This window comes from Sciurus carolinensis, chromosome 14, assembly GCF_902686445.1.
Source record: "Sciurus carolinensis chromosome 14, mSciCar1.2, whole genome shotgun sequence".
Classification (NCBI taxonomy): domain Eukaryota; kingdom Metazoa; phylum Chordata; class Mammalia; order Rodentia; family Sciuridae; genus Sciurus; species Sciurus carolinensis.
Genome location: NC_062226.1, coordinates 71,730,850 through 71,750,129, shown reverse-complemented (window position 1 = coordinate 71,750,129; position 19,280 = coordinate 71,730,850). Strand labels below are relative to the sequence as shown.

The following is a 19,280-nucleotide window of genomic DNA, read 5'->3' as shown; positions in this document are numbered from 1 at the left end:
CAATTGCTTATGGATAATGTACAGGAAATAATTTTTAAAAATAACTACAAAACTAATCATGGAACAAGATTGAAAACTACATTTGCCCCGACAACTCCAAGTAGCATATGGGGTTAGAAGAAATAATTTGACAAATTGCTTTGTGAGAGAATTTAGATTTTCTCTTTCCCTGCACCTCTGACCTTCTTTCCAGAAGCATGCCTGAGGCATTGGAATTAATGTTTTTAAAGCTTCTACATGCAATAGCCCCATCTAAACACGTTATTTCTTAAATTCTATGAGATAGCTATGATTATTATCCCCATTTTATAAATGAAGAAATTGAGCACAGAAAAGCTATGTCATTTGCCAATCATTTCACAGCTAGTGAGTGGTTTGCCCAGGCAAATTGAGGATAAAACTGTACTCTTAGCACTTATACCATATTGCCTTCTAGAAAGATGGCGCCCAGTAACAGGTTTATTTTGCTTGTCCAGGAGTTGAATTATTTCAGACAACAAAGGAAGCTGTATCCAGCATGTCTCCCATATGCTAGTTAACATCTCTGAATAAATGTTGAACCAACTCTTAAAGTCTATCCATTGAAGGAGCACCCATATTTTGCCTGCCTGAGGATTGCACACATCTCAATCCAGCTCTGATCGGTCTTTCATGTAGAGCCTAAAACAATAAATATTTTGACTGTCCCTCTTGCCTGGCTATGGGCAGTATTCACTAATGGGATTTTACTTGGAATGAGCTCAGAGGATGTGCTTCACTTAACATTTTGGCAGAAAAATCTACCTGACTATGTTGCAGTCCCTATGTTCTCTGACTGTTAACATTTCATTGGCTACTCTTGGGCACATTCATAACCAAAGCAAAGTAGAGAAGAGAAATTGCATAGGCAGAGCCAGCACTTCTTCTGATACCTAAACATCCAGTTATAACTAGCCCAGACAGAGAATCCAGCAGCCCTGTCAGCCTTAAGAGCATTGCTATCCCATAGAACTTTCCATAATGATGGAATCTATATCTGTGATGTCCTACCAGGCAGGCCCTGAGCACCTGAATTGTGGCTAGTGTGGCTAAGCGATCAAATTTAATTCTATTTAATCATAATTAAATTTAAATGGCCACGTATGGCTAGCAAACTCTACATTAGGTGGCACATCTCTTACATTCCACCAAACTAGTAATGCCTGAACATCTGATTGCCAATATTCTTTGGCATTGCTAAATTCATATTTTAATTACATTATTTCATCCAAAATTAGGTATATTGTCATTTATATTTTTAAACAACTCTGATGGTCTAAGCTCCAGTACAGGCACTGGGAAAAGCACACCAGCGAACCAAACAGACAAAACTGCATACCCTTCTGGAGTTTATATTTTAGCAATGTTATATAGATGATAAATATCCATGTGGTGTAATATTTTAGAGGTGGTACACTATGGGGAAAAGAGTAGAGTAAGGGGGATCGATATAAAAGTAGCAGAAAAGCTTTTTGGTCTTCAGCACTTGCTTGGCTCTGAGAGAAAGGGAAAAGAAGATATCCAAGTCATAATAAGGTGAAGCCTGTGTATCCAAGGGGTTTACAGCCTAGCTGGGATTTGCTTAGATTAATCTGTTATGAAATGCCATGTGCAAATGCAGAGCCCATAGCTCATCTTACAATAGGTACTGAGTGCGTCTCCTACCACCCTCTGCCCCACCCAGTACCTACCTTTGTTTCCTTTGGTATATATATCTTTGCCTTCTATTTTACCATAGCTGTCTCAGGATTTTAGAGTGGAGAAACAACAAAAAGAACAAAGATAAAGGCATCAGCAATGATCACTATGTGGATAGCAATAGTGAAATTTACCCAAAAACAGATTGTACCATTATTATACAGACATTCTGCCCTCGACCGGTCAGTCTCACTAAGTTCCTCTAACTACCTCCAATGACTAGATGAGATCCTCAGAAAAAGTCCAAGGTGAACAGTTTTTCTAGTCTAGACACTAAAGCAAGATCAGAACTGCTATTTCTCTTTCACAGGTCTTAGCTGATAGAGCCATTTATATCTGATCATCAGTAAAAAGATGAACAAAATAAAATAACCCCCTAACAAGTCCATTTATGTGTTCCATTCAATCATCTCCATCCTTCTTTCTAGTGTTTTTGAAAAACATCAACATTAATCAGTTAAGTGTGATTTTAACATGAATCATCACTTATCCTAAGAGTTGATCTTAGAGCTTCTAAGTGTTGAACAAAGTACTTAGGTATCTTTTAATGAATTAAAAGACTACCCTTGACATCCGATTTAGTGAGGAAATAATTCTGGGTAAGTAGTGGATCCTTGAAATCACATTACTGAGTCTTCTCACACATGCTATGAAACATCCTATGTTGGGTACAAAACCATTTGTACCCAGTCATTTAAACAAATCACTAACTATATTAATACACTGAGTTGCACCTGTACATTTAGGTTAGCATAATTCATTATCAGAGATTCTTCCCTCCTGACTCTCTCGTCCTCTAGGCTCAGCTGACTCTTACTAGTTATAACCTACAGGCTTCAGATTCTTCACCCATAAATGGTTGCTCTAAAATTGTAGCCTTCCTTTATCCTGAAGTTCAAATAGCCCAGCAGAATTTTCTGATTAGTACCTTCACTAAAGAATTATAGACTTCAAAAATCTCAAATTTTGAGAAGCAGGAGGAGGTGACAGTCAAGTGAAATGACATGGAATTATGTAAGGTTAATGACTTCAGGGAATCCTGGCATGAGTTTGTTTCTGCACAATCTTTACAAATATGATCCAAAGTATTTGGGCTCTCCCCAGAGATATCTTGGCTACATGGCTTTGAATTGGGGTCTTTTCCATCCCATTCACAGAAATGTTTCATCCAACATTTATAGAAATACTGAAATCTGATTTTTCATAGTGATGGTCCCCTCCAGCTAATTCGCATGCCAGTTACCTTGGTTCAGCTTTGAGCTAGTTAGGCATGATTGGGATTCCCTGCTGGTGCAGAAGACTAACAAAAACTGCCAGTTATTCAACATCTATGTGCTAGGACGGTGGTAGGTGCTTTCCATACATGATCTCCCCCACATCATCACTAAATATGTCAACCTTAAAAGACATGCTACTTCCACTTAACAGATAAGACAAGAAGATTGAATAATCTCTCTTGGGTCTCTCATTAGTAAATAAAATATTTGTATTGCAATCAAAGGCACCATATCATAGGACCTTAATTATTCACTCCATCTTCTATAGTGGATTACAAAACCCACCTCACCCCTTCCATGTATAACATGAAATTAGTTAAAAAATGTGTATGCATGCTGTGTTGACTTTTAAGAGAGAGAACTACTTCCAGTTGTCAAAACAGAGATTTGTGTTAGGGAAAATTATCTTGATATCACAAAAATCCTTAAGGTCTTCCCACAGATATTGAGTATTTTTATATTATTGAATATATTTTACCCTAAACATTATTGGGGAGATTCAAGTACATAAGACTATCTGTTCCAGACAAACTACAAAGCAGTTCAAAGGGAGGTTAAAGTAGTATCCAGAAATAGAATCACATAAGGGCTTTTGAAATTCTCCATGAATTAAAAAAAGAATGATAAAATCAGGCTTAGTGGCATACACCTGTAACCCTGGCAGCTCAAGAGGCTGAGGCAGGTGGATCACAAGTTCAAAGCCAGCTTCAGTAACTTAGTGAGGCCCTAAGTAACTTAATGAGACTGAATAAAATACTGAAGAAAAAAAAAAAAAAAACAGGTTGGGGATGTAACAAAGTGGTTGAATGCTCCTGAGTTCAATCTTTGGTACTGGGGGAAAAATACACTAAATATATTTCTTAGAAATTAATCTGATTAAGAGAAAGGATCAAAGAAAACCAAGTGGTTGGAAGGTAAAACTCTATGTCACTTTTCTAGTTTTCCCAAATAGGTTTGAACTCTGCCCCACCATGAGGATAAAGGAGCTTGGGGAAGACCACATAGTCACCCAACAGAACAGGCAGGTTTTCACTTAGTCAATCCACAAACATTCCTCCAGAGCCAACATTGAACCATGCACTCTTCTAAACTTAAAGTACCAGCAAACCAAACAAGTAATATCTGCTTTAAGGAATTCATAACCTACTGGAGGAGACATGTGAAATATTTTTCCATGCAATATAATACTTCTAGTAATAGATGTCATGTGCTTTGGGAGCATCATGAGAGTTGTAGTCAGAGACTTTTACACAGGATGTAGAGTTTGAACTGAGTTTTAAATGATGAGTTTTGAATGATGAGCTCAGGAGTAGAGAATATTCTAAGCAGTAGACATAGCAAGTTCAAGGGCATAGTGTTAAGCAAAAGTCTGGTGGGCTGGGGAGATTTCGTATTTGTGGAACTCATGTGTTCAGTACTGATGGAATGGTTCTTCTGTAAAGGAAACATGATTCTATCACATCTTTGCTAAAACCTTGAAATAGCTTCCCATCACTAGCAAGATAACATCTCAACTTACACATATATACCATAATTAGATGTTGAAGAGAGAGTTCACTGTGAGGTAGGTGAGGCTGGTTACCACTGAACTATGGCACAGATAGGTACTTCAATATCTCATCTGAACAGGAGCACTTGATGGAGTTGTCTTCAACATCATCACATCCATACATTTCTTCTTGGCATACTCATGCCTTTGTCCCATAAAGAGATGGAGGCTATTCCTTCCCTCCTCTTGAATCTGGGCTGCTCTTAGAGACTTGCCTGAATAATCAGATGCAAGGAAATGACATTCTGGGACTTCAGAGGTGAAGTCATAAGAAGCCTTGCAGGTTATGCCCATCTTCTTTTAATGCTCTCACTTGAAACCTCACTTTAGGAAAGACCAATTTCCATGCAAGTTTACCTACCTTCCATCCACCAGGGAGAGAGCAATGCAACCCAAGCTATAGCTCTCTCAGCCATTCCAGGTCAAGTGCCAGACTTGGAACTAATGAAACTGACTCAGAATTTATAGCCCCAGAAGATGATACATGTAGAATTAAGGCCCCAGTTATACAACCCCATCTGAACCACTGAAGGCTTCTTCAGCCCTTCCAGCTGAGGTCCCAGATATCACTGGACAAAAGAAGGTCGTCTGCACTATGCCCTGTCTGGTCTTCAAAATAACAGTAAATAAATGCTATTTCATCTCCTTAAGTTTTAGTGTGTGTTACTTATTCATAAATTATCAGAATATATGGCATACAACCCTGTGAGTTTCTTGATGCTAGAGGTGAACAGTATTCACTTTCAACCCCTAACACAGTGCCTGGCCCATAATAGGCATCCATATGGTTTGTTGAATAAATAAGTAAGTGTGTAGATATCTACAGGACGTGTTTACGAAACTCCACTATAATGAAGCTTTCTTAAATTACCTCTTCATTTCTCAAACATAAGAATTAATTGATGGTCCCTAATCCCCCTGAAGTAGAACAGTTACTTGTCCAGCCTAAACCAAAGGGATTTTCAAGTCTGCAGAGGACTGTTAATCTCAGAAGAGAGTTCTGCATTGCACACAAAGGGCAGACCACAGATCACACTACTTAACAAAAATGAATGTATCAGTGACTCTTTCCTAAGGAGTATCATAGCATTTGAAAAATAGCAAATTTTTATATAGGACTTGCTATGTGCCAGGCACTTTTCTAAGTCTTATGAAGATGAATTCATTTAACTTTCCTAAGTCTATGAGATAATTACTATTATAATTTCCATCTTACATACATGAAAGGAATAAAATACAAATAATTTGCACAAGGTCACACAGACAGCTGGTGACAGCCTAATTCTAGAGAGCCTGGTTCTGGTGATGATGATGCCTTCTATTAACAATGCTGTACTGCTTCTGAGGAGAATCATGCTGTTACTTTTGACCCCAGAGCTATGGCATTTGGGAGGATGTGGCACCTTTCACACAGGGGATGAGAAGGGGCAGAAGGAGGGTGGGGAAATGCCATTCTCTATGACCTTAGTCAAGACACATAACTTTCTGTGTCCTTTATATAATTCTTGGTAATTTGCTTTGGCTTCAAACAAATGATAAAATTCCATCTTTCTTGAGAGAATTAGAGATTCTGTGGGAAATGATGTCTTTTAAGTACCAAATTGTGATATTAACAGCTTTGTATTTATATAAGGAAATTTTTCTCATTTTGTGTCTGAAGAAACTAATAGAATCTATGGGGGTCACAGGAAGGGCTCCTCTCCTCGAAAGTCATTAATTAACTTGAGATTAGCTCTTAGAGTCTTGCTGAATTCTAAATGTATTTTCCGATTTTCATATCTAGGAACAAAAATCTGATACTACAGATAATTAAATTTATTCTAAGAAAAGTATGTCTACATGTGGGCTGTATTACCAGCGTTTTAATAGAATACTAATTGCAAACTGTGGGGAGTTTTGTTGGCTATCCTGAGCCCTGGATAAATATTGACCTATTTTAAATTACTCTGTGACTCATGTAAAAGGCTCCAGATCACAAGTGTTGCATTTAAATGGAGACACAAATACCATAGTAAAGACATTTTCTTCACTTAAATGATTATACTTCCTATCACAAAGCCCTCTAATTTTAGGTGTACCAAAAATAACATTGGTACATATGGAGTCACAAATTAACAGTTTCCATAAATAAGACCATTTTGTCAAGGAGCCAATCCTAAAAGTGAAGTTTCACATAATACTACAACCATGTTTGGATGTGAAGAAATTTCCAATCACTATTCCAGTGCCATAAAAAGAAATCTAAAATGGGTTTATCTCTAATTTTGCTGCTGATTAAATATCACAGTCAACATTCTTAAATTACTCTAATGTCATACAGAAGAAAAGTTGGAAGAGCAAGAAAAACAATCATTTAAAGCAGGCACAGTGATGCAAACCTGTAATTGCAGAAGACTTGAGAGACTGAGGCAGGAGGATCACAAGTTCAAGACCAGCCTTGGCAATTTAGCAAGACCCTCAAAGAATGAAAAAGACTGGAGGGTTTAGCTCAGTGGCAAAGTGCCCCTGGGTTTAATCCCCAGTAACACACACACCCTTTCCAAAATCCTGAAGAATATGACCACAGAAGACAGGATCTTTGAGGAAGACAGAATAAGTCTTTGTACTAAGCAGAAAATATCCAGCCTAACAAAGCAAATACTTATTTTTTGAAAAAGTGAGAAACAATCTTCAAACTATCAAATGCTCTTTGCCATGATCATTGTTTACCAATTTCCCCTTATCTTCCCTAGATTTGTCCAATTTCCTTCAAATGTTCTCTGAACAAATACATGATATACAAGAAGGAAAAACATTTTCCTACAGAAAAAAAAAATAAGCTTAAATTTCTACCTGCGATGCAAATCATTAATAAACTGAAGGACACACCCAGAGAATACATAGGAAAGGCGGCATCATGGAGACAAGATTGAAGGTCAATAGACCCAACTCAAACACAGAGGTCATCAAGCTCTGAACCCTAACACAAATCATTTAACCTCCTTTAGGGCAGGCCTCTGTTCCACCAAGTGGAATCCATACCTACTTGTCTCACAACTTTGTTATGAGGTTATCTCCCTAGCATTGTGCCCTGAAAACCATGACAGGCTATGGATTCAGGAAATGTTATATGTAATCTTATTTAAAACAATGTTATTAAGCTTCTGCCAAAGGCATGAGGTCTAATATGTTATTTCATTGAGGGGGAAATCTGAAATGTCAGGAAGCTGTTACAGGCAAAATGGTACCAAAATGTTTTCTTCTTCATGCAATTAGAAAGATGGAGAAAGAAGCGACCCAGGTATTCACTATTTAATGATTATAACATAATGCTTTGGATAGACTTAAACACTTTCGTTCCATGTCATATCATTTTTCTTCCATCAGCAATAGGCATCTCCACTTTGGAAACAGTAGCATACTTCTTGCATTCTGTGATCCTTGTTGCTAAGTGATTGAACCAAAGCTATAACCTCGGTCAGTTGTGAAACTGGACTCAACAGAATAAGAGTCTTCATTTCTTCAAGCTTTCCTAATCAGTAAAAGCCTCAATTAGCTAAACTGCACATAATTTCTCCATTTTTTGCAAAGTGGCAGACTGAATGCAAGTGACAGATCTCTCAGTTAATGACCTCAGGGAATTTGAATTTTATTATACATGGTTAGCAATGGAAAACAAATTTCGAATTATGATAAAAATGACAGACCTGCAGATGAATGATCAGACCTATCAAGTGGCTAATCAGGGAGTCCCTTCTGCTGCTAATCAGGTACAACACTTATGCACACTTGACACTGTAGAACTCTCTAGACTGATCCACTTGGGTTTCCTGTCAAGTAGATATATGCCCAGGTATGAGTGCTCTTCAAGAAAATTAATTGGCAACACAAATGTAATTATGTCACTCTCCTTAAATGCTTTAATGGCTTCTCATTGCCTTGGGAATAAAACCCTAAAGCTTTAAACATGATCTCCAAAGTCCCCCATGATCTGTCCATGAGATCAGGCTGCTCACTCTTTGCAGCCCCATCTTGTTTTTCTAATTTTCTCTTTAATCAGCTTTTACTTACCATAATAAAAACCTAGGATAATCACCTTATAAAAATACAAGGTAGAAATAAAAGGTTTATTTTGGCTCACGTTCAGAGGTTTCAGTTGGTGTTTTAGTCAGTTTTTTTCACGACTATGACTGGAAGACCCAACCAGCACAATTGTAGAAGAAAAAAAGTTTATTTGGGGGCTCATGGTTTCAGAGGTCTCAATTCGTAGACAGCTGGCTCCATTCCTCAGGGCTCGAGGTGAGGCAGGACACCGTGGCATAAGAATGTGGCAAAGGAAAGCAGCTCACGTGAAGATCAGGAAGCAAAGAGAGAGAGATTTCACTCTCCAGATAGAAATATATACCCATAGCCACGCCCCCAATGAACCACTTCCTCCAGCCACACCCCACCTGCCTCCAGTTACTACATAGTTAATGCCACCAAGGATCAATTTACTGATTAAAGCTACGACCAATCATTTCTCCTCCATTCTTATGTTGTCTCACATGTGAGCTTTCAGGGCACACCTCATACCTAAACCACAGCAGTCGGTGACCCACTGGCCCCATTATTTGTGCATGTGGCAGCACATTATAGTGGGAATGTGAGGCAGGGCAAACTGTTTGCCATTTCAGGATGCAAAAAAAGAGAAGAGGCCTGAATACCACTTTCAGGGGTACATTCCCAGTGACTTAAAACCTTCAATAGACCCCACTGAGTAAAGCTTCCATCTTCTCCCAATGGCACCAAGATGGAGACCAAGCCATCCCCACATGAGCCCTTGGAGGACATTCACAACCCAAAGCATAGTGTGCTCTCCATACTCACCTTTTATCTTCTCCAAAAGAGGCCTATTTGTACCATGTTCATCTGCTCTTTCCCAGCCCCACCACCTCCAACCCTGCAAATGCTCATCCTTCCTTCAAATCTCAGATGAAACAGCATTTCCTCAGAGGAGTCTTTGAACCCCTCAGATTATCTGTCACAATCTTCTCTACTTCTCTAACACTGAGAATTGCAGTTGAATTGCTGGTGAATGTCTTATATTCCACTGGCTTGGAACTCACTGAAGGGGGATATCTTTTCTATCCCTGCATCTCTGGAACATCCTACACTGTCCACTAAGTAGACATTCACCATGTATCTGGTTAATGTAGAGTTACAGACTGGTCTAGAGCTAAGACTGTAGAGTCAACTAGAATAACCTAGAAAATCTTGAGAGAAGATTTGGTATCATTTTTTCCCCCCAACACCATCTGGACCATCCTCTTCTTCTAAACACTGATGTAGGTCTTCCAGAGAAGAAAGGGTGAAGGGGTAACTCAATCCTCCATCCATCAGAGTGATTTTCAAGGTCATTGGTGTAGTTCCATCCCAGGGAATATTCTTTTTCAAAGTTGGGTCACTGTAATATCCAACCTAATGGGCTTAGCTAGACCCCACCCAAACCAGGGCACAGCAGGCCACTCAAAAGATAAGAATCTCAAGTATCTCAACTTGCTTCTCTTACACAATAAAAATCAGTCTTGCTTTCATGTTGAAGGAAATCTGACAACTCTCTGTTCCAGTGGCCACAGTAGTGAAGAGAGGTAGTTGTGTGGTACACTTAGGCAGATGGCAGGAGCACTGGTCAAAGAGTCAGAAAAACAGTTCTTGTTCTGAAAACTAGGTTCTGATTTTGACTCTGCCACTCATTTGCTGTGTGACCCTAAACATTTGGCTCTAACTAGCTAAATGCCCTGCCTGTGGAATTGAACAAATCTCTTGTCTGTGGGGGTCCTATAAGCATCAAGTGAAATAACTTAGTATTTTATCTAAGAGTTGCTGATACTTCAATAATATAGATAATGTGTAGATTTTGAAATACTGGTCGAATTATGAAAAAATTTTCCACTGGTCCTTAAGAGAACTTTGACCCTTATGATTTTAAATAGTATCTATGAATAATAAAATGAGCTTTAATTCCCTGCCGTTTGATGGCTCCTTTTCCCATCAGGCTAGTGAGAGAGCAGTTAAAAATTAGTTGTGACTGATGCGTATTCAAGACATAACCATGCATTGATTGATGTGATGCATCTCCCGTACTTTCATTCATTCTTCTATAGAAAAGCTATCTTTTAATAAAATAACCAGTATTATAGCTCCTTGTGGATCAGACTTTTATTCACTGCAACAGAGCAAAAACTTGACATAAATAGTGATGACCTAAATCATAAGCTGGATAAACTACCACCTGCATGTTTTTAAAGGAAACATAAATCCTCTTTCGGCTTATTGATGGTCAAAAGTTCATGACTGGTATAACTTTTCTTTGCCCAATTAGAGACAACTTTACAATTTACAGGAAAATGATATAGTTGATTCTTACCAAGATACAGATGATTAATTTGAAGGCATTTTCTGATGACAATTTGAGGAAGAGGACATTAAATACTTGCCATATGGAAAAAAAGGAAAAGAGCAACAACAACAACAACAACAAAAAAAACCCTAAATCTTCCTACTTTATTAGGTTCTGAGACATTTAAAGGGATTTATTTTAAATGTACTTCTTTTTAAATTATCTCAGTTGAAGTAACTATTTTGAGAAAAATACAGGAAGACAACCTTCCTATCTAAATTCCTCATAATGCTTTCTTGTGTTCTTTGTTTCCATTGCACTCCAGTTGGCAATGGATAACAACAATTGTATCGAATATTTCAAAATATTTCAAAAGAGGATTTTAAATGTTACCAAAAAGAAATGCTAATTGTATGTGATGCTGGACATACTAAATACTATAGTCTAATTATTATGCAATGTATCAGATACTGAAATATCACGCCACATCCCATAACTATGTTTGATTATGTTTCATTATGTATCAGTTAAAAGTAAATTTTAAAAAGAAAAAAGAAATGTATATCAAAAAGGATCTGGGTTGACCTATTTGACATTGGTTTTCATTGCAGACTTATAAATGAATCTTTGAGGGACCAGCTACTGGTGACTATACAGAAGACCTTCACATATACCCGAACCCAAGCTCAGCATCTGTTCATCATCCTCATGGAGTGCATGAAAAAGAAGGAATTGGTATGTAATTCCCCATGGGTGGCAGAGGTCTTCTCCACGCTCGCAAATATTTTCTTGAATCACGCACCATTTTCTTTTTCTGATGGAGCTCACAACTCTTAGGCTCTACTGGCCCCACGAGTTTCCTCCCCTAAATAGCTGAGACACAACTCTTTCAGCCTTGGATTTAATGAAGCATATGCAGCAGGGTTTTAGCATAATTTCCTTTTGGAGATCATCTGAATGTTTCCAACTGCCTCAACCAAATGAGTTGAGCAAAAATAGGTTTCCTCCTGGGAAATGCTTGAGTTGATCCTCTTGGGTTTGAGGTTCCACTTTGCTGGTGAGTAGTGAGTCACTCATGGACTTTGAGGACTAAATATCTTTAGTGACAGCATCCAGACTAATCTGCTAATCCATCGTGGTGGGAAATTACCCAGAAAATGCTAGAAACATCTGTATGCAGTGTCTGAAGTATCCTCTAGTAGCTATTAAAACATTTCTTATATCAGAAAAATGTCTAACAAATGTGGTATAAGGAGGGACCCTCTGTTAGGGTGAATAGAAATAACATGCGCAAACATTTAACACTTGCTAAACTCTAGGCAGGAAGCTGAATTTTTACATCTACTAACTCATTCAATCTTTGTCCTGATTAGAGAGGTACAATTATTGCCTTTACCTTACAGATAAGAAAACAGACTCACTTGATTAGTAAATAAGGAGCTAAGACTCAAAAGCAGTGGTGTTTAATCTCTAGGGAATTTTTTTGGGGGGGGGCAGTGGGTACCAGGGATTGAACTCAGAGCACTCCACCACTAAGCCACATCCCCAGTCCTATTTTGTATTTCATTTAGAGACAGGGTCTCACTGAGTAGCTTAGCACCTCGCTTTTGCTGAGGCTGGCTTCGAACTCGTGATTCTCCTGCCTCAACCTCCTGAGCCGCTGGGATTACAGGCATGGGCCACTGCACCCAGCTAGGAAAATGTTTTTACTCAGAAATTGTCTCATTGAGGCCAGTATAGTGAATTGCCTACCGAGTAGATTCCCATCAGGTCTCAGCTTGCAAAGACTATTCTCAAAGGTCACTTGAGTCCAACTGGTGACAGTGGTAGCAAAACGTTTTAAAGAAGAATTGATTACATTAAGCAAGAGGCATCTCTGGAAAGAATCCACACAGCCTTTGTGAGAAGCCTTCCATCAGCTTCTGGGTTTGGATGGACAAGGGGGCATGTATGATCTTGATTATCCATAGCCTGGCCCCCATACAAAGTTGTGGGGGGGACACCAAACCAGCAGTTAGGGTACCTGGTCCTGACTGCCCTTTTCCAGCAAAGCCTCTACCATCCCTGACAGTACCACCCATGGGTAGCATTCCTCCCATCTCAAATGTGGTTCTCACATTCCAACTCACTTGCTTCCTTCCTACAAGGAGATGCCTGAAAGTTGAGCTTCCACAAACCACAGTACGGATTTTCTTCTGAGTTCTGATGATTTTCCAATATTGAGTCCAAAGCTAACTGTGAAAACTTACCAGAGCTATACATTACAGTCCTTCAAATTTCCTAGAAAGGCAGTTCTAATAAAATTCTAGGAACCAACTGGAAGTCTAAAACCAAATGAAGCTAAATAAACTTCTCTAGGTAGCTCTTGGGACTGTTCTGTAAGATGCCGATAATTGTCATGTCGCTTAATCATGGCCACTGCTACAAAGGTCAGCTGCATTGTAATCCAAGTTGTGTATTATAAGAAATGTGAAGCAGTCCTCACTCTAGCTGAGGCAGGTAAGTCATTCTGTCACATCTGGGAAGCAGCACTGGGGTTTTTAAGACTATAACTGTAATCGAAATAATTTCCTTTTCTGAGGGACCATTTATGTGCCTGGACAGGGCTAGATGCTTTACAAATGAAGAGGATGTGAGGTAGGCATTTTTTCCTTCTCTTGCAGAGATAAGGGAGGGAACCAGCATCACCTCTTTTAAAGGTGAGGAAATGCACACACAGCCAGGAAGAGAAGAGCTGGGACTGCCTCGCTACAGTGTTATCCACTCACCAGGTTGCTTAGCACAGCAGGCAAAACAAAGCATTACATAGTGGAATTCCTCTTTCATACATCCTTCGGGTTTCCATTGATTCCCTTTACAAACGTCTTGGGCTATAATATTCTGAGTCCAATCTAATATTGCCAAGTTCAGTTAAGGGGTTTGGTTTTATGGCTTATGTGATACCTTTCTCCTGCCAACCCCCAATGAACTTGCATAAAGAGGACCCACACTAGGAATTTAGCTTATATTACATGGGTCTCAAGGCAGTATGGCCTTGGGGAAAATATGCCTCGTGGGTCCTTTGAGGTGTCCAGCAGGTGAGGCCACCCCTCATGACGTCACCACATGGAGATGCTGCTGTACTTTCTCCTCACTTCACACAGTTCTTGAAGAAATTAATTTCTCCTGATTACTCAAAAGCTGTCAGCAGACATATCCTCCCTGAAACTACCCTGTGGGCTAATTCCATATAAAAGGAAAACTGTTCACAATAGCATATTAATCTGGGGACACATTTAAGAGTTCAGACCTTAGTAGCCACCACCTCCACCCCCTTCTTCCTCAAGAGTCATCTGACCAGAAAGGACATCAAGAGCAGGAAAAGAGTACCCAAGTGGCCATCCTCCCCTTGAAGTTAATTCTGTATATAGAAACCTCTTCCTTCTAGAGTCTGGTGCCAGCTCCTCTTCTCTGTTGCTGCCTCCCAGGGCTCCTGCCTGGGTAGGAACTCCTGAAGCCCTACTCCCTCTCCACTGCCAACCTTCTAGCCCCATAAGGGGACAAAAAATTTCCTTTTGCTATCCTACAGTGGAGGAGGACCCATTGGATCAGCATTACAAGTGCCATAATACGTGTAGCCCTCAACAAGTCACAGTGACAGACAGCAGTGGCCCAGTGGCTATTTCACCACCTCCATTTCCAAGCCAATAATTCCTAAGTACTCTCCTTTGCTGCCAGCTGCTGGACCTCCCAGGATCTGGTGCTATGCACTGTTCCGTCGCTTCCCAGTCACACCTGGGATTGATGTCTTTACTCAAAGCTGATGCTGCTCCAAAATCCAATGCTTTGAAACCCAGTCCTCCCTCTAAACACAACTGCCCTGCCTGTCCCTGCCCCGCACTGCTGCTTCGTTCATATTGAACCTGACCTTGAATGCCAAACTTCCCCAAAATTCACTAGCCTAAGATCAAATGTCCACGTAATCCATGGGGAAGTATACCTAGATTGTAGCTTTCATTTCCCTGTGCCTTGAGAGAACATGCTCTGTATTTATTTCTACCCTAGGTTCTCACACCTGTGTGGCCCTCTGCTCTATGTCCCAGTGGTCTCTGTACCACCCACAAAGCTGAGTCATTTGATTCTCATTCCCCTAGGCCTTCAATAATGTCAAGCAACTCTTGCGTTTTCTTTATTTCATAACCACTCTTATTCCCAACAGTTGTTCCAAGTTTTTTATGTTCAAGTTTTAAACCACATGCACGTTTTTAGTATATTTTAAATGCTAGCCCTGTGTTGGCTAACTTTTTCTAGTATAAGACTTCTTTATCCACTATATTTGTGGTTTAATAAATCCTCAACTTTAATGTAAACTTATCAGCCTTTTGTGCTTTGAACTTTTTGCCTCTTGCCTAATAAACTCTTATCCTAATGTCAAAAAGATGTTCTATAGTTCCTTCTAAACATTGTATCTAGTTTCTTCTTTCACATGAAATATACAACCAATCTAGAATTGGCTTTTTGTATATAATATGAAGTGAGGATGACTCATCCACCCTGCATTACTCACTCACTGTTCCATCCTTATATCACATAATGTCAACTCTGTCATAATCCAGTTTCCATACCTACATGAGTCTTTCTGACTTTCCTAATCAGTATAGCTTTATAATAAGCCCTGATGTGTGGTAGGGAAAGTCACCCTTCCGGTTATTTTTCTCTATGATTGCCAGATATCTTAGCCCCCTGCTCATAAATTTTAAAGTCCATTTGTCAGATTACGTGTGCATGCAAACACACACACACACACACACCCTATTGGGACAGAAACCAAAAATGCATTAACTTATCCATGCCCTTAATATTCAACAAAAGGCTGATCCTTGAAAGAAAGCAAGGGCTCATTTAATATTCCCTCACTCCCTTTCCCTCCATGTGCACATGATGGGATCTTTTTTTAGTATTTTTTAAAAAAAATTTTTAGTTGTAAATGAACACAATACCTTTATTTATTTGTATGTGGTGCTGAGGATCGAACCCAGTGCCACACACATGCTAGGCTGGTGCTCTACCACTGAACTACAGCCCCAGCCCCATATGATGGGATCTTGATTGATGCTTTTTTCCTTCCATCTGGTATCAAAAGAAGTAGCGTCCATTTTCCAAACTCAGGCAACACATCCCATCACTTAACACTTCTTCTGTGATCCTGCCCTAAAAAATCTGTTTTTAAACAGTAGCCCTCTTCACTATTCCCTCTGCATGGAGTTCTGCCTTCATCTTCCACCTTCCTACAACTCCAGTGACACTGTGCTCATCCATTCGTCCTTCAGCTTCCATTTCCCCTTTTCATTGCCCTTTCTTGCTGCTTTCACCATAAATATTGACCCTACCTGAAGCTTTGTTCTCAATCTTTTTTATCTTTGTCATTTTTTTCTTTTAAAAATTTTAAAGTTTTCCACAGGAGATTGTATTGATGTCTCCTTGAAAGTCTGTCCAACTTTTTTCCTTTATATATTTTGAGATTGTTATGAGGTTCATAAACTTTTAAAACTAGCTCTATTCTAGTGAGTTACATTTCTGTCATTACTCAACGACCTTATTTATTCCCAACAATTGCATTTCAGTTCATCCGATTTCAATATACTTATATCAACTTCTTTTTCAGACTTTTCTGGAAAAGTCTCCATTCTTTTATTTCCAACTTTGTTATGTGGGTTTCTTGAAAATGATATGTAGCCTTTCTAAAAATATATTAGAAGCTCTAATATTGAACAGTAAATAGATCATTTCCATGTATTCTGCACTCTTTACTTTGAGTAACTTTTTATGTTTTATTCATTAAGATACTCTCCCCTGCTGAGTCTCATTTAAGTTTTTCACCATCATATCCTTTTCTTCTTGGTTAACAGCATATGCCTCCTCTTGGCTTCAAATGTCCTCTTTGGAAATTACTCACAAAACTACCTCTTACTCTAACCTCTTTCTCCCTGTCTCCACAATGAAAATTGAAACTTACAGCTGGACATTTTTTTGTCACTTCAAGTTTAACATGTCCCAGAACAAAAATCAATGTCTCCAATACCATCCAATACCTCCCAACCCCATACCTGCACAACGCTCTCCCTTCTAATTCTTCTTTCATTCCCTCAGTCTTGCCTTTTGCTTCTCCTTACCACACTGCCATCCCAGACAGTCATTACAAAGTGATCCTGATTTTGTGTTGGCAGTGTCTCTCACATTTACCACTTCTCCTTTGATTCCAGTAAACACCATTTTTGTTTTTCTTCAACAGGACCACATAAGGTAGGAGGGCTTCCTACCTGATCTCAGGAAGGGAAACCTTGACCTCTAGCCTTTTCCACATATTGCTCCAGGATTTATCTTTGGGGCTCAGTTCTGACTTTTGCCCCTGCATTGCTCAGATAGCTTCAAGGACTTCCTATTGCTATTGAGTAGTGTCCAAACTACTTAAAGTAGCTTTGGGGGTCCTCCAGTTTGAATGAAGCCTGGAATTTCATTCCTACATGGTTCATTACTTCTCTTTACTCTGTTCCCCAAATAATTCAAGTTTTCCAAATTTCCATAGTATCCTTAACCCAAAAAGTCATTCTCTTCTGTTGCCATTTCTACTTGTTCAAATTGCAAGCAGCTTCAAGCATCCAATAGTAATATCTCATAGTTGTTTACTGTGATTTTCAACAGAAAAGTTCATGGTGTAATTCTACAGTTGCCTGGTAGCCTGTGTCTAAGCAACTTTGCCTCACTGATCACATAGGGTCCCTACACAATTTATTGCATGTGTAACATAGCTAGGATTAGTGGTTATAACAATGTGGATTAAATTGTAATTATTTTAAATGAGATACCTGGTAGTGGACTGGCAAAGAAAATAATTTCAATAATTATCCACTAAATCTACATCTGGAGCAAATGAATTTTATCCATTATACTTCTCTTATGCAAATGAAATATTCATATCCAGATTTTTCCCCCACAAAAGTAAAATGTGAGGCCATATTTAATATGTTGAAAGATAATATGTTGAATATAACACCAATAGTTTTGACTCATTTATTGAATTCACCAAGATGACCTGTTTGTACTACTTGAGTAGGAAACAGGGGAAGGATCTGAATTGTATTCTTCTTACCTTGGAATTTTGACACTGAAGTTTTGTTATTTGTTTTTGGCAAGTTGTCTCAAGAATAACTTTTTCATTATTTCTCGACTTTACTTGTCATTTCTAAAGTAAGGTACTTATCCAAATGACTTGGTTTAGCTTTATGGTGTGTATTGAGAATTTATTGCAGCACTCATGGCCTGAATGTTAAAAGGGGGAAAAAATAGCTTTCTAAACATAATTCATAATAAAATTAAGGTCTTAATCTCCTGACCACTTCTTGGGGACTTTTGTAATGAACTTCACAATCTTTGTAGTATGGTAAAAAGGTTTTTTACTTATTTCACTATATGTGATGGCACACGGCTATAAACTCAATGGCTTTGGGGGGGTTGAGGCAGGAGGATTCTGAATTCAAGCCCCGCCTAAGTAACTTAGTGAGACCCTAAGCAACTTACTGAGACCCTGTCTCAAAATAAAAAATAAAAATGCTTGGGGATGTGACTCAGTGGTTGAGCACTTCTGGGTTCAACCCCTGGTTTAAAAAAAAAAAAAAAAAAAAAAAAACTTACTTCCCTATTGTTAGTTCTCATTTGCAACGATGAATCTAAAATGAAGATGCCAGCATTTGAAGAAGAGTATTAACTGCACTTACCTAGTCCCTCAGCTCAGGATGCATAGGAAAGAAAAGAAAGTGATTCTTCCTTAAACCCTGTAAGCTCAGAGGCTTCCAACAACTCTGTTTTAGTCCAGGATACAAAATGTCATAAGCTGGGTAGCTTAGAAATAATAACTTTATTGCTCAAAGTTCTGGAGGTTAAATTTCCAGCAGATTTGGCATCTAGCGAAGACTTTCTCAGAGACGGTGACTTCTTGCTGTACTTTCACTTGACAGAAGGGGTGAGCAAGCTCCTTCAGGTCTCTTTTAAGTGGACACTTGTCCTGTTCAGGAAGATGAAGCCTCCATAACCTAATCACCATTACCTTGGAGATCAAGATTCAACGTATGAATGAAGGGTGGAGACACCAATGTGCAGAGTGTGGCAATCATATGGACATCCACCAGTAGACATGGAAGACAAGTAGTTTGAGAGGAGAGTTAAGGGGACTTGGTATCTACCTTTGCTTAGAATATAATGCAGGCACAACTTGAGAAGCTAAAATTACTGTTCTTCCATAGCAGCTGATGCTGTAACATGTCATTATCCTCACATTCTCTTGGGTAGAGCACCTTAAGGCAGGGAAAAGCCAAAGACATATAAAATATGCTAATGGAAT

At 39.0% G+C, this 19,280-nt stretch overlaps 1 protein-coding gene across 17 annotated transcripts in view; it reads left to right on the top strand.

Moving 5' to 3' along the window:
- Positions 1 to 19,280, top strand: part of Trpm3 (transient receptor potential cation channel subfamily M member 3) — a 522,169-nt gene that overhangs the window by 321,498 nt on the left and 181,391 nt on the right. For all 17 annotated transcript variants that reach the window (XM_047523941.1, XM_047523940.1, XM_047523938.1 and 14 more), the window contains one exon: positions 11,515 to 11,638. In XM_047523941.1, coding sequence (XP_047379897.1) covers positions 11,515 to 11,638 — 124 coding nt within the window. The remainder of the gene's footprint in view (positions 1 to 11,514; positions 11,639 to 19,280) is intronic.